Here is a 15854-nt window from a genome sequence, read left to right on the forward strand (position 1 = left end):
ATTTAAAATTATGGTTTCCGATACTAAGCTCTCCGGCTTTGCCTGAGGTTAATCCGTCCATGAACACATGTGTGCTATTTGCAAGAAAACGTTGCACGGGAGATATCGGCTTGTTGGTAGCGAGTTTGCTGGGAATGATACGTTTCAGAATGCCCTTGGTTACCTTACACTGTTAGTGAGACCTCAAAAAGACGACAAGCCTGCAATAGTCCCGTTCGTTCCAGTCGGGAGTGGTTATCTTCGTCAGGCGACTGAGCAAGCGTCAGGCACTTCCTGTTGCTCCCACGCGCTGAGGGTTAAACATGCACAATAATTCACTCGAATCCCTCGTCCTCCAAGAGCACAACCGGCGTCCGCTGCTTCGATTGGTTCCGACCACTTTTGAGTTAGCAACTGCTGTGGGTTTTTGGCAAGGCGATTGGAAGACAAATTTCCGCAAGTAGACAGAATTCCTTTTGCCTCCTGTTCTCTTGTCACACCCTTCCGCAGTTGTAAGAATGGAGCCGGGGGTTGTGTTTGGGTAGGACCGACTCGGTGTTCTCCGATGCAGTCCAGTAAATGCATGGCAATTTGATCTGCCCATTCAGAGAAAAGGGGTACCTTCCTGAAGGACAGCAGCTCGGCAGGAATCCGGCAGGTACTCTTTCAAATCGTTGAGCTTGTTATTCTTCTAGGCCCAGGTCGCCAATTGTGTCGTGCTTGCATTCTCGGGAGAAAGATAGTCTTCTATATCCTTAAGTACAAGCATTAAAGTAGGAAATTTACAGGGCTATTTTCGACTTGGAATTAAAGGTCTGGTTTCTTTGGCGACAGACTTTTTATCTTCTGAGCAATCCACAACATTTATGACGTGCAGGCGATTTGTAAAGACAGTGGCCATGAAAGCTGGACCGTCTGTCCGAGTGGCCTAACAGAAAACCTGTAGATTCCTGCAAGCGTGACGTTGTATTCAGCGTTGTATATTCGGTAGTCATTCATTTAGGTCATATTTTTATATTTCATCGGTAGCGTATGGGTTTATAATCTGTCACAGATAAGCAAATGCTCTCTTGGATCAGACATGGTCAATTGTAAGCTGGATTAGTTTGCGGCGCACTTGTCTGCACGGCTGTTCGCCGGTGGCCGATCGTATGTTGGGTATGTAGGTACCGAAGCGACCCACAGCGACTTAAGCACACCCCAGTTGAAACAGATTCGTTCCCTACATAGCAGGGAAAAGTGTATTGTGTATCCTGTAAGCTGTACGCTCCATTTTTCGTTTCATACCACACGAGTGTCCTCGGCAAGAATGCTGCCAAAGAGCGGTGGTTTCCCTTTCGATTCCACATATTCATCTTCGAAGTATAAACTAGGACAAATACTTGATGAAGTGATTTTTCGGGCTTCCGCTTTTCTACTCATATTTGCAACTGACGAGCCGTTCCGGTTCCGTCCTGAACATGTTGTTTACTCAAGTTCTCCAATGAACGCGGGTCCATCCTTGGGTTTGAATATCGCGTTCTGTACTCCACCTTGACTTTCGTTGTTGAATTTCCCCTAGGAAGGAAACCATTACACATTCACGCAGTTGATGTGAATTGTTTCTATTAGAACAACCGGAAAATTTAAGCCCGTCCGATGGTGTTTTCCCAGTTTTAATGGCCTGCCAGTTTCCACGGAAGACGGCCCCATTCTTCTCCAGCTACACAATCAAATCAACTAACCTTCCCACTAGTTTAACTACCCATATTTGATGTGAATAAGGGGTGGTTTCTTGAGGGCACTCGGGGGACCACGTGACGTGTCCAGAGGTCTGCAGAAAGGCTATGCCTTCTCGGCCAGACATTTCTTCACATAGCCGCATGTACATCCTAGTCGCGCTTCGGACAGCTTCCGTGCGGGTTCATAACATAAAAATACCAATCGATGACCAAACGCCATTATTTACTTCTATCAACACACCATAGCCCCTCCTCTGACCTATAATGGACTCCTACATGACGACCGAAGGCCTGGTTTAAAGTTCCACAATCAACCCACCACGGGGATAATGAAGCATGGATCAAACCAGACTCCATATATTGTAAATCTGTCTCCATTCACAATACAGAATCCCTAAATGGCCTGTTTCCTCCGTCTTACATTCCCATTGAAACGTTGATGTAATTTTCTCACATTTTACTTCTATTTGGTGCTCTCAATCATGGGCCCAAACAGTTTTGTCTGGCTTTCTTAGCTAAAGAGCAATGTAAACATGCTCAGAATGTTCAGTAACATGCTTTGCTTGAGGCGGTTGGTTCACACAAGCTTACTGCTTTTGTAGTAACGAGCCTCCCTCGGGTGCCCCGTTTAAAACAATCATATCCTCCAAACCCAAATCACAGGCAATTTCTTCACGCCTTCCGGCGATTCCCATCGGGTGGCCAGTCACATAACCCCTCTCTTTATAGCTCTTAGTTATGTTCACGCAGAAATTCTTATCCCACATTTTCCCCATTCCTTGACTAGCTTTGCGAAACAATGGTGTTCACTCTCCGGCTTCACGGTTTTAAGCGATCACTCGGTAGCGCCATTCCATCTCTCTTGTTTCTCTTTGGTTGAGTGTGTTTCCACAATGTTGCCAGTTCCTTTGGTTTGCATATCACCTACTGTGTTAGTGATTATGTACAGAAAATAGTGTTTACGGGCCACTGAACTTTCTACAGGTACTAAATTTGCTGCACCTATTGGACTGACCATGAAAGCGCGTGGTTTGAAATTTCCTGCAAGGTCGAGGTTTCATTGGAATGAATTAACTGAGAATCCGAAAGTAATTTCAGTGAAATGTTGGCCTGAAACTACGGGATGCGGTCTCAAAAATCTTATTTCTGACAAAGTATTCCGGGAAGGAGTGAATTTATTCATATGCTCTCTCCGTCCTTACTTTTAATAAAGGTGCAACGGAACGCGACAGCGCGATTTACTCATTAGGCCTAGTACTTCGAAGAATCGCAGTAGTCAGGGTTGGTGCTATTACTACAATCTCGTAAAAAAGTTCTTGTTGGTCTGTCCCATACAAATTGAACCTGCACTACAAATACCTCATTTGCAACTGCATAAGTACGCATAGTCGGTGGATGGTGTTTTAGGTATCACTGTTTTGTGTCAAAAACACTCGCACCACATGCGAAAACCGTAAAAGTCGCTGGGGTTATATTTCAAAAGAATGAAACTGGAACAAACACTTTAAAACGCTGTCGCAGCGCACATTACCCAAAGTTAAGTTATATTGGTTATTAGAATCCTACGAAGCCTTTAAAGAACACCTCATGGGTCACTAAAATGAAGAATTGAAAAGTTGTGGTAATAGTGATATTCAGTAGTCAGGATAAAATTTCAGCAGAGGGGCGTGTATCCATCACCAAGCTGGAACAGGACACGAAATCAATGAATGTCGGATCAGGCTACAGGACAGGCTGTTTTGTCGCATATCTGTTAGTCCTGGCCTGTTGGAGCAGCGGAACTCATGCGTCTTCAGGTCTCAGAACCATACCCCATGTGGTTTGGTATAAGCGAATCAGTAGAGAGGCAAATGAAAAGTGAGTTTTAGGCTGTGCAACGGAGGCTTCCATTGAAGAAGGTGTCCGACACCAGAACCTGCGTTGATTAGGTCATGTACGTACATGTACGTACTGCGCGTGCTGTACTGGCGAGTGCTATTTTCCGTACCCAATCGGGAATGACAGAAACAGCGGATTGACCAACCTTTGACGTGACAGAGGGGCATGAAAGAGATCACGAGAAGTCTGGGCGTTGTCAATGTGACTCGCCTCCGAGGACAGAGTCCGCGTGATCCCCACTGCGACTGATTGGTGATGCTTTTACATGTGTATGCCAGTCAGTGGGAGTGGCTTTATTATTGTCATTTTTTGTCCAGATTACCTGAATGAGGCGCCTAGGAGTGATTGGGGTAGACTAGTACTAGGTCCCTTCCCCGTCCACTTTTGTTGTTTTCTTCATGACGAGACTTTCAATTAAGTCATGGTTGTACGGTAGCGAAGCATCGATGTTGGACACTGATATGCTGTCGATAATGTTAGTGATGATAAAGCATGACTTTGGGATTTTACCTCATCTAGTCTTGTAGCATCACTTTCACTTTGCAGGCATGCAAAGTACGTGCGTCGAAACTATCAAAGTTGTTTTTAACTTTTATACTTGAAGGATGCGAGCCAGGGAGTGCAATATCGCCCCGAGGGCATTTCGATCACCGAGGTTTCTGAGATATTCATAGAAATTCCAGGCAGCATGTCAGTAACAACTTTGAGGAGGAATGGTGAGAGAGGGCATCCTTGCCTTAACGCTGGACGTGCTGAACTCAGGTGAAGGCGCACTGTATTCTCGTATGTGCCCACAGGGTCTTGGGTTTAGTGAGATCATAAGGGATATAGATTGGGAAGGAGCTCCGTTTATCGCCAGACACCGACAAAGTTTCTGACAATCGACAGGTCACAAACAGCCTTTATATACGAATAAAGATAAATGTAGGACGTTTGAAAGAGTGAAGCTGCTCAAGGAATCGTCTTATGTTAAGGAGATGTTGGATATATTAGCGGCCAGGATGAAACTCAGCTTGATTTTCACGAGTCTATCTTTGTCGATAATCGGTCAACTTGCGCAAAATAATGCCAGAGGGCACCGTAGGTGTGACGCATACAACGCTGATACCACGATGGTTCTCGCCTGACATTCTTGCGCCCTTTACAAAGCCTGGAACCATCACCTTTATTCTGTCTTGGTCCCAAATTTTCCGAAACAGGATCGTCAGACTGCTGGCGTAGACTTCAGCACCTTTTAAAAGTGCAAGATGCATGCCGTCCACCCTTCTTCTGGTCGTCATCATCGAGAGCAGAACATGAGTGTTCAGCATTGATTCTTGGCTGCTGTACAGACGATCCGGGCTGAATACCTCGTCACATTAGAGTAGTGTATCTCACTGTGGGTTTCTGTTGTGGATGACGGGATTGTTTACATGTCCCATTTCGGCTCGTTGGTTCCTCCAGAGATCGTCCTGAAGGAGTCCAGCTGAATTGTTCTTTAAAGTGTTCAGCACACCGCTCAAGACGATAATTCAGCGAGTGAATTGCCGTTCTGTCTTCGCGGATTGTTTCACTGATACGTATCCTTTTTTGGCCGGTTGGTCGAATCAGCTGAAATAAGGTGCGGCTTTTGCCTACAGTGAAAGCCTTTTCCATCTCCTGGGCCTCCGTGTTCTACTAGTGTTCCCTGTCATTCTTCAGGCTCCTAATTATCCGGCTTTTGAGGGTTCAATGTGCGCCAACATTATTTCTGGTACATGTTGTGGCTTTTCTGGCAGCAATGAGATCTGTTGATCTCGACAACGTACGATGTTCCTTTAATCAAGTCGGGTGGCTTGGACAGACAGTGGTTAGAGTTGATGGCATGGCTTCTTTAACTCGTTTCCATTCAACATCTAACCAATCTTCATCAGCATGACTTTCTGTTTCCAGCAGCTTTCCGGCCATGTCAGCTCGTTACTGTTCAGCTACTGAAACTCGTTGAAACGTCGCTCATATATCTACCCTACAACCTTCCTAACGCTGTCGCACATGTAGAAGACCAACAGTTTTCTTAGGCTCTAGAGCAGCGCCGCTTTGTGATGATGCTCCTCCCTCAACGGTATACCGAACACTTTCGGCGCATATTTCCAAGCCCTACATTTCCACGCCCGTGGACGCGTGAAGCCCTACAGAGAATATTCTCCTAATTTAATCACCAGCCCGCCCTTTGTTACCTTCCCTCTTCTGCTCCGTGATCGAATTACTTATCAAAAAAATGTTAGCTGTCTTCTATTTCTTACGTGGGGTTTCTTCCCGGGGAAGACTTTAAGTACTTAGAGTATGCTGAGAATATTGCGCTAGTTTTGTCAGCTCCCATCCGTGCGTAAACTACGGTAAACGATCTAAGTAATGTTACCGTGCACCTTGGTATGTGCTTTGCAACTTTAAAGTACAAAGTGTTATCACAAGACTGGACGAGTGCACAACCAAAGTTGGTTATAGTATCAGACCCGTAGAGACCTATCTAGATAGCGCTGTCACTTCGGATGACAATATTGCTGACGACGTAAATGCTAGAATCCATAGAGCCTGAATTTCTTTCCTCCAGCTCAGGCATCTCTGTAGACGAAGTGAAAGGCATGGCCTACATGTTGAGGTGTGTCTAGTGTCCCGTTAGGGTTGTGAAGCTTGGTCACTGTGTGCTTAAGAGAAGAGAGGATTGCTTGTTTTTGATTATCGGTGCTTTCGGGGCATTTCATATGTATTACGCGAACACCGAATTAGCAATTCTGGAGTGCGATGAATCGTTTTTGGCGGAAAATTAATTGCTCGTCCAAATGATGCACTAACTTCGCTGGCTGGGCTGCGTGATCCGTATACCAGATGATCGATTGCCTCGCTGTGCCCTACTCACTGAGGCAGGTTCCAAATGGAAGATACCACAAGTTGGACAGCGCATGGCCTGGAGACAGAGTATGGAAAACCTAACAGAGGGCCTTAGCTGCACTGCAAAGTTGGGTATCAGTGGCTCACCATATCAGTCATTAGATGTATTTGCCAAAACGGCGATGTCACGCGACCAGTGATGATGTTGCACCTATTCTGTCGTTCTGTACCATTAAAGTGCTGCTCTTTTTCCTAATTAATTAAGTAATTAATGTGATTAATTACAAAAATGTTTTTCTGTCCCCTCTGCTACTATAGGCTGCGGCAGCCCGAGCCACCGTACACACGTGTACGGTTCACAGCTACCCAAATGAACTGAGATGTACCTGTGTAGAGCATCGTTATCTACCCCTATGCGTCCTCATTGAATCCAACACAAAACCGAACTAAAACGGAGAGAGAGGACGACCATATTGAACTAGTGAACTTCACTAGTTACCAGGACACTCGAATGACCTTAATCAGAATTATGGGCATAAGGGGCAGAATACTATTCCCAAAATTCAATGACACTCCTAGTTGGTCAAGTGTATGCAGAGGAGATTGTCCGTGTACAGAGTCGAAAGCCTCTTTTAGGTCAAGAAAATCCACAATTATTTGTTTTTTGCATAAATGGCCTTATGCAAGCAGTTGACTCAGTGTGAGACGTGTCAGTGCATCTCTTACCCGGTCGAAAAACTGCATGAAGTTCACGGACGTGCATTCCTCTTGACGACAGGTTTAGTCAGCGTCCATATAACTGCTAGTGTAGGTTTATATCGCTATGGCTCCGAATACCTCTTGCTAAAACCCCAACGCGCGATCAACCCGTATTTCGGAATGCGTTCTTTCCCTAAACAACCGATTTTGGAAGAACACAAAGGTTCACTGTCCTTGAATAACTCTGATCGGAGATCATCTGACTCTGTGGTTGGAGTGCGTTTTGAAGCGCAAAGTCACTCCAGGAACTAAGTGTTTAGCACTCTGGTGCATTGTTCAATCGGGTGGGTCGAATAGTAGCTTGGTATAGAGTCAGCTGTCAAGCTGTTGGAAATGTACAGTTTCGTGATCAAGACAATGGTTTCTTTTATCTATTATGCCTCCAGTATTTTTTGATCCACCCAATCCGTGGGTCTCCTTGCACATGCTCGCCGTTGTTGGCTTGAAATCTGTCTAGCCGACTCCCCTAGAGGTATAACCAATGACTCACCAACTCTGTTATACTGCGGGACATCCAATTCCACCCTTTCACTTTTTGGTGGAAATACCCTCGCCATGTTTGGTGAATAGGCTCTTCTCAACAGAGTTTACATGTAGCAGGCAATTTGGGGCACTTCGATGGGGTGCAAAGAATAAATTTATTTGTCTCCCAAGGCACCCTGGCCGTGCTGAAGCATCAGGGATCACCTATGAGGGACAACCCGGCAACATAACCAAGAACATTCAGTAGTGAGTCTCATAAGCCTGCGCAATGGCACCCACCCGGACGACAACGAGGACTGTCTAATACTCATCACTAGGTATAGAGGTTCGTTAACTATACACCGCGAGAGTTCGGCGAAACCTCCGTTGTTTCGGTTGTAGGCAACACCCAGCATCATAAACCGCGGTTGCTCTGATATGTACCACGCTTGCTAAAATTTCCCCTATGCAGACGAGTGTTGTACCACATACCTCGGATTGGCACAACGTGAAAGTTCGGTAGCAGCATTATCAGAGCTTGTGGTTCTTCATAAAATATTACACGGGTAAGATTGAAATGGCGGTGACGAACACTCCATTATATCGCTTCAGGAAATATAGGATAGTAAAATCTTACCACATGACTTTAATCAGTCAAACCCCGCGGTATGACTGACTCTTGTAGAATATGTTTTTTTTCGTTTTACTTTATACTCCAATAAATAGCTCTACTGAAGAGTTCGACCTGCAAATGAAAAAATCTATGCTGAGGATTTGGAAGGGTTGTACAGCTGTGTCATCCTATTTGGAAAACATCGATTTATACCTTTTGGAATCTTGAAAATATTCGAAGCTAATTGTGGAAGCGCACACGATGCTGCCTCGTTCCAAGCACTTTGTCTACTAAATACTTTTCCAACATTCAATATTTCTTTCTTCTTTTAGCCATAATGTCAGGCCGGACCAGCCAAATGGTGGGCGTAAGCAACATCACAAATCGGACGGATCCGAACAGTCTGAAGTCACGAGTTTTTGTGGGCAACTTGAACACCGTTCACATGACAAAGACGGAATTGGAGTCCATTTTCTCCAAATACGGCGCGATTATAGGCATATCTGTTCACAAGGGCTACGCCTTCATTCAGTACGGCAATGAAACCAGTGCCCGAGCCGCCGTTGCTGGGGAAGACGCGAAGATTTACTATAGTATGGCATTAGGTTGGTTAATGGCAAAATAGGTTCTCGTTGTTACATTTTTTCTCTATCCACAGCTTTTTTCGGATGTTTTGTGAACTGAGTTCGCACAATAGTATAGGAATATTAGGCTTTTATGTAATACTTTCTAAATATTATCTTAGACTACCGTGCTATTGCGATTTCTAGTCCTAGATGTCTCTTTGATGACGGTACACAGCGGGATTTTTGTCATGAGGTTACGCGGGCTTATAAGTGGTACAATTCGTTTCAGTGTGACGAAGTCTTGACACTTTAGTTCTGAGAGTGCCTCCAACAGTTTCCCGATAGCCTACCTCGGTATTCACTTTTCGGTTCCTATTTTGGTGGACAATCAACTGCGATTACTTCGTAGATGCGTGGTTGCGTATGCCATACAAACACACTTGAGTGTGTCACTGGCAATAAGCTATATCTCCCGTCCGATTAGTTGTACTTCTCAGCCATCATTAACTCGCGTTGGTTTGCATCGTTTTACAAATTTAGCCGGTCGCTCCAAATGATTTGGAGTGACCAGATGCACCTCAGCTTATTTCCTCTACATTAGGATGTTATCTCAAAATGTCCATAGGCTAGATCAATTTAGGTGAACTTTAACCCTTGTAGGATCTTTAACTAATAATGAAAACATTCAAACCGGTTTCCCATTTATCCTACAGATGTAACAATCGCATCAGAACCAAAGAACCGCAAACGTGGCCGTTCCAATATCAACGCAAACTTATCCACTTGGTAATTCATTCTATACTCTTCCCACTACTTATACTTCTTTTTATAGGTCTGGGCTCTCGAGGTATGCAGCGGCTAGCTTTGGACTCGCACTAATGACTTGGTGTTCTCCATTTTGCATTCTTTTGTTCCCTTTTCTTTTACAATGGACTGTCCCATGAAATTTTAACTGGGTCACGCTAGAGCTGGGCTGCAGATCTCTTTATTCTGAATAGCAGGAAATGCAAGCAGTTTTTTGCCCTAAGTTTTTGCTCCCGTGGCATATTGTTGGAATGAATTGTTTCTGCCATTTTATTGAGTCGGTGCTCAGGTCACCGAGGAACTTTGTTCACCTAATGAATGTCTCTTTGATATTCTTAGCTGAGACCGCTGCACTCCACATGTTCGCGGCCTGTTGAACCTCATTTAGTGGTATGGCTTGGATTCGGTGCTTTGATTTTATACGGTTTGGACTGCTTCCTGGAACTTCGTCTGTGGTTAGGAATGGTCTTTTTTTGAATAGGCCTGGATATTGAGATCCATCTAACTACACTGAACCCGACCCAACCGATTACTTGCTATCTTCCGGTCGTTGCGTGTATTTATAGCGCAATTTTATGTTACTGGTCGGTGCCTTCGTTTTTCTTGGATACTTTGCTAGTCATTTTAAGCACTCTTGTTACTACCCATGTTTGATATTCATTTGTTACTTGTCCTACGCGGACACTTTTCACTTAATCTCCGCAACGTTGAATGAACGTCGAGTTGGTTCATTGTTTTATGTCTCGTTTAAAGCGGCCTATTACATTTAGCAACTCCCACCAGCGAAGTTTTCGCTTATTTTGCCCTCCATTCCATCCTATGTCTTATCGTGTGCAAGAGTTGCGACAAACAACTTTTAAAAGTTAATTTTCAAAGCATCCGTTCCGCTTGGTGGTGTCTAGTATTTTTTTCAATCATCCAACTTTTCCGCGACGTGCTTGTTTTTGACGGACTTTTTGTAGTTCGGGCATTCCGGATTTGACGCTTCAGGCGCAGGCTTTATCCAGTTTAGCTAGCAACCCGGTTCTTTCTTCGTTACAACAACTGGGGCTGGAGGGAATCATGGGACAACCGAACTTCTCCCAGTTCGCTGCTGCTGCCACATCTGTTTTGGGTGGTGCCACTCCATTGACTGGATTTAATTTTGGAGCCGCACAAAACCCTGTAGTTAGTGCCACAAGACCCAAGCACACGCGCTCATCTGGTTCGCAGCCGAGTTCCTATACCCCCGTATCAGCCCTAAATACGTCCTCTTCAGCTAAGCGTACTCGTCTGGAGAGTATGCTTTATAACCAAAACAGCTCGAACAACACGCTTCCCGCAGGTGCTCGGGGACAAAATTTGGTCTCATTGGTTTCACCGACTGCGGACAATAGCAGCTCAACGCAGCCAACTAAGGTCTCGCCGGCTTCCGATCAACGCCATCCTGGATCCAGTCTAACAACTTCCTCACAGGCTCGTTCGGTTACCGCATCAATGAAGACTTCGACGCCATCGACCGTTACAGCACCATCAAAGCGTCCATTGAGTAACACTTCAGTTGCTACATCGTTGAATCGAACTCATTCAGAGACTTCTGGTAGGTTTTTATTCCCTGGTACATCTGTCGGCATCAGATTTACCTGCGCTTCTGAGCTAAGCTGTTGGTGACTTAGCTGTGAGAACTTACTGGGGCTGGGTTCAACCAACCAGCCAGCCATTTACTGTTAACAAGCATTACCTTGCTATTGTAATCACTGAAGTTAGGACCTTGTTCTGTCACATGTGTGGATTCTGCAAACAACCGTACGATAAAATTCAAGCATGTTCCAAACGTTTTGCGGACGAAGACATTTCGACACTGTTGTTCTATTCAGGAATTACTTTGCGTTGTGATGCAAATGTTAGAAAGTGCGGTGAACCGAACCGCACAACATAATGCACCTTCAGCATATCTGTTTTCACTTGCGTAATGCAGATCAGGCTCTAGAAGCCGTAGTTTAGGACCTACGGAAAATTACCATACTACTCGACAATCAAGCCTTGCCCTAGTTGCGGTGGTAGCGTCAGACTAAATATTTTGGTAGTTTCGGCATTGTGGGAATACTGGTGATTCGGAGAACATATGTTGCTTTTTAATTACCTGGCGGTTTGTCTGTTCACCGAGTTTAGCAAGTGGTTTCCAAAATTTTTGTCATCTTCTTGAATGTTGAAGTGTAGATGTGGGTCTCCTCCTGAATTCTTCCCAACGGAGATCGGATGGAGGTTGCCTCTGTCAGACCTCTGTCCCGACATTTCCTCCGGAAACTTAGTCACTCTGTAAACCGTCGACGCAAATTCCCAATCCGACGATAGTTTGACACAGACCTAACGTTTGAAGTTGTTAATGATCTGAAAGTCCAAATTACTCGTCTCAGTTCACTCAAACATTGGAGCTGTCCTTGCCTGTTGAATGCGGCAGGTCCCGCAGTGCCTAGCAAACGGCTTAGGACGACGAAGTTGGGTGAATCGTGGTTTAGTGAAATCGGTTTTTACTCGTCAAACGCTTCTTCATACATTGTGTCATCAGAGGATTGCATCGAGACATGACTACCTATAGATTTAGCTTGCCTTGATAAGCTTCGGTGCACTAACAAAGCCGATGCTAAATTTTTCTATCCTGCATAATTACGACGATAATTACGATAATTACGATGATAAGCTGAGTCTTCTGTATCCTCTACTTTTAGCTTGATCACCTTAGCGCTGGAATGTAATCACCCTTCATGCGGAGTTACTGACTTCATTTAGTATTACTACCGAATACACTGATTGGTTCACTTAGTGACTTGTGCCTCTCTTTTTCACTTTCCGTACAGGACGCTCGGCTGCTGAGGATATTTTGATATGTGGTAGTTGTCGACGTCTGTTTGATCAAGTTGACGAGCTGATATCTCACAAGATGGCTGGATGTAGCCTCAATCAAGGGACCTGTCATTCTTGTCGCTGTCGCTCTGGTGAGTCGCGCTTTTCTAAACGCTCCCTTGAAAAATCATGGGTTACCTGTGATATTACTGTCAGATAAACTCGTGAATCCCAATATTGTTCTCTAGAGGTCTCATTTGGAAGGCTTTAGAAAATGCCCCAAAACTTCATCATCTTTATCGTTTGTGAATCTTTCACAAGCAAGACGATCATAGTTCTCTGAATACTTGTTCTCAGCAATTCTCTAGAAGAAGTTTTCTAGAGCATAAGGGGTAAATAATGGCACTTTTCGGTGGCTCATCAAGATCTGCGCCTGATGGCTGTCTAATGTACGAACCTCACACGAAACATTGCTGCCAGATTGAAGTTCACCCCATTAAAGCATATCACCTTTCCCCGTTCACAGGCCCAGGTGGCGCACTGTCTCGCCAATCTCGTACCCGTGTATGGGACTTTTCTAATCAGGATAGCTTGCGTGCGACAGCTCCTAAATGCGATGCTTGTTCTAATTCAGGTGCACGTAACAACCTTTTATCTATCTCATGATTTCTTCTTGAGGCTACGAATCTTGGTGTAGCCAACTGTTGACTATTCACCTCGTCTGAACCCTGGCGAACAGTCGCACTGTCCCAGGCCGGGACTTGTTAATTTTCAAAAGAAGAAAAGCTTCGTGCGACATATTTTTTGGTATCCAACTATGTCCCTGCTGGTAACTTATCCGGAGGGTCCGATCGAAAAACAGAGTCAGTCGTTTTTTAGTATTCCGGCTTCTCTATGTTCATCCGTGCTCAGTTCAATCTCTCCATAGGCCAGTATTTATCCTGGTTTCGCTGGTATTATATGCCTCATAGTTCCTTCATCGATTGTTAGAAAAACGATGTGTAGTGAATAAGCTTGTTTTCTGCAGCACATCCTCAGGCGATTACAATTGCTCCTGCAACAGCTTCGTTGTCTTGGCATGTGAATCAGTAGTCAGATAGATATGAGTGTACGACGAACCATCATTAGCAGAAAAGTAGAGAAACCTGTGCAGTGTTATCAAAATACTTTAGACGCTCGCAAAACCATGGTTGCATAGACGGGGGTACCTGTCGTCTGGATGTAATTGCAGGGCACTCAATTTGTCTGAAGGACGCGGTGTAAGTCCTTGATGGGTCGGGTTTTCAGTCAGGCCAATAGTGATCCATTTACGAGCTAGTCCTGGACACAACCAGATTGATTCTGATTAGTCCGCATCAAGTCATTAGAGCCTAGAACACCAGATTCTCTCTTGTTAGAGCTGACGAGCAGTTCCTATCCAAGGTCGTGCTGAGAATTGGACTTCACACTTCTGGCATACAAAATGAACACCTCGTCACCCGTGACGAGTCTTAGGTATAATTTCCGGAAAGACACTTTGGTCCTTTGGATTGGCTTACCCACTATCTCGAACTACTACGCGATGACTCTTTTGACCGTGTACTGGAATTCGGGTTTTTCTTCAGGGACATATTGCACTGGATTGATTTATCTGTACGCCACCCTAAGCGGCTGTCAAGAAACCAACCATCTGGTTGGTTGATTCCAGTTCGAACGTAAGCGCATGGGAACCCATTCAAACACATGTGGAACCCAGTATTTCGTTCAGCCCACAAGAAACATCCAAACCGAACTTGGACTGCACATCTGCACACAACTACTGTTAGAACGTCATTGAGAGTATGTCGATGTTGCATGTCTTGATTTTAATCCAGTTACTCTCCCAACGTGATGTCTGTGAATCGAGATGACACGTTAAGTGAATTTAGCTTCTGTTTAGTAACACAGTTCCTTGTTTGAGTATGCGGTGTGTGTTGCTGTGTTGCATATTCTTCATCAGTCTCAACCGAATCAACAACGGTTTTGAAAGCGATTAAATAATGATCATTGTGGTGATTGAATGATGATGATTCACGTGTTGACGTGCGTTTTCGAATTCACTGAGAGCTTTCTACTCCCACAGTTGTGTCTGTCATGGGTCTCATGAACTCGTGCTGCACATGGATTTCCTTTCCATCTTTTTCCATCTACAGGGGAACCGGAAATTTTGGAGTGTGCCTATTGCGGTGCATCTTTCCACTCTGCTTGGGACTTGATGCACCACTGCCACAATGATCATGGGCTAACCATCTACACGATTCCTTCCCCAACGCCATCACCTGCCTCTACAGTTAACAGTAGCTCTACTCAGGCGACATCCTTCTCAACTAGTAAGAAAACCTCTCCTGGTGCAGGTCGATCCAATGGCGAGGAAATCGGTAGTGCATCACAGACAAAAATAAAAACCGAAATGATGACTGGGGATACCAGTGAACATGATAGGCATGAAACACAATCTCAAGATGATATTCATGAGGGTAGCGATTGGGAACGCGACCCGGACGAATATGATGTAGGACCTGGAATATCTGCACATAACGACGAGCAAGGACACTCTACAGAGTTGTCAGGAACACATAGTCCTTCCTGTAGTCCCGTGCTTTCTCCCAAGTGCGATTTGGAACACAATGGTGGTGCTAATGAAGAATCCGTATCCTCTGTCGAAAAATCGCCCAACCATGGGTTAAAAGAAACTGCAAAACCAAATGAGTCTCTACACGGTCATCGGCGTCGGGGTGGTGAATATGGTCGTCACGAAACGATGGCTGATGATGAAGATGAGGACGCGGTCGAGGACGACGAACCAGGTAAAGTGGATGCTATCCGAAGTGGCTAGAAAGGTAGGTCCCGTTTCATGGACACTACATCCATTTCCTCAGCCGTTGACAGTACATAGGCTGCAGGAATTTTCTATTCACTTACCTGTTGTGTCCTGATAGTCTCATGGATAGTGTGACGTGGCTGTTTTAAGTTTTCTTAACCTGTCCGCTGCTTTCGGCAGAAATAGAATACGACAAGCATTGATGTAGTGTTTTGGATGGCTTTCCGTTTAAGCCCCAGCATCTACTGGGTTTACCAACTTCCATTCAGTTCCGGAAGTCTAAACCTTTCCCCTGGCTGTATTTCCTGAATAAGACTTGTGTCTGTGCTCTCAAGGGCAGACCGCTATTCCATAGAGGCTGAACTTCTCAATCATTTTGAACGGTCCCGGATTTTTCTGTTTATTTAACCGGCCAGCTTGTCTTCCGTTGAATATCTCGAAGTGTTCTTTGTCTTAATTAGACGGTGCTATTTACGTAAGACCCGGTAAACGTCAAGCTATGAATTTCGACGCGAATCGCCTATCAGTTGTGCAAGAACCCAGCTACGCATCTGTTCAGTCTT

At 44.9% G+C, this 15854-nt stretch overlaps 2 protein-coding genes across 2 annotated transcripts; one reads left to right on the plus strand and one right to left on the minus strand.

Annotated features, from left to right (window-relative positions):
• Nucleotides 1-243: 243 nt before the first annotated feature.
• Nucleotides 244-564, minus strand: T265_03820 (hypothetical protein; the record flags this gene model as incomplete). Its single annotated transcript, XM_009168391.1, has 1 exon — nt 244-564. The coding sequence occupies one exon, from the start codon at nt 562-564 to the stop codon at nt 244-246; it is 321 nt and encodes a 106-aa protein (XP_009166655.1).
• A 2184-nt stretch (nt 565-2748) lies between these two features.
• T265_03821 (hypothetical protein) lies at nt 2749-15636 on the plus strand (the record flags this gene model as incomplete). The annotated part of the gene is made up of 7 exons (XM_009168392.1): nt 2749-2788; nt 8592-8864; nt 9539-9611; nt 9658-9672; nt 10592-11208; nt 12467-12604; nt 14624-15636. The coding sequence occupies 6 exons, from the start codon at nt 8597-8599 to the stop codon at nt 15304-15306; spliced, it is 1794 nt and encodes a 597-aa protein (XP_009166656.1).
• Between the last annotated feature and the right edge of the window lie 218 nt (nt 15637-15854).

The sequence above is a fragment of the Opisthorchis viverrini genome, assembly GCF_000715545.1.
Source record: "Opisthorchis viverrini unplaced genomic scaffold opera_v5_56, whole genome shotgun sequence".
Taxonomy (NCBI): Eukaryota; Metazoa; Platyhelminthes; class Trematoda; order Opisthorchiida; family Opisthorchiidae; genus Opisthorchis; species Opisthorchis viverrini.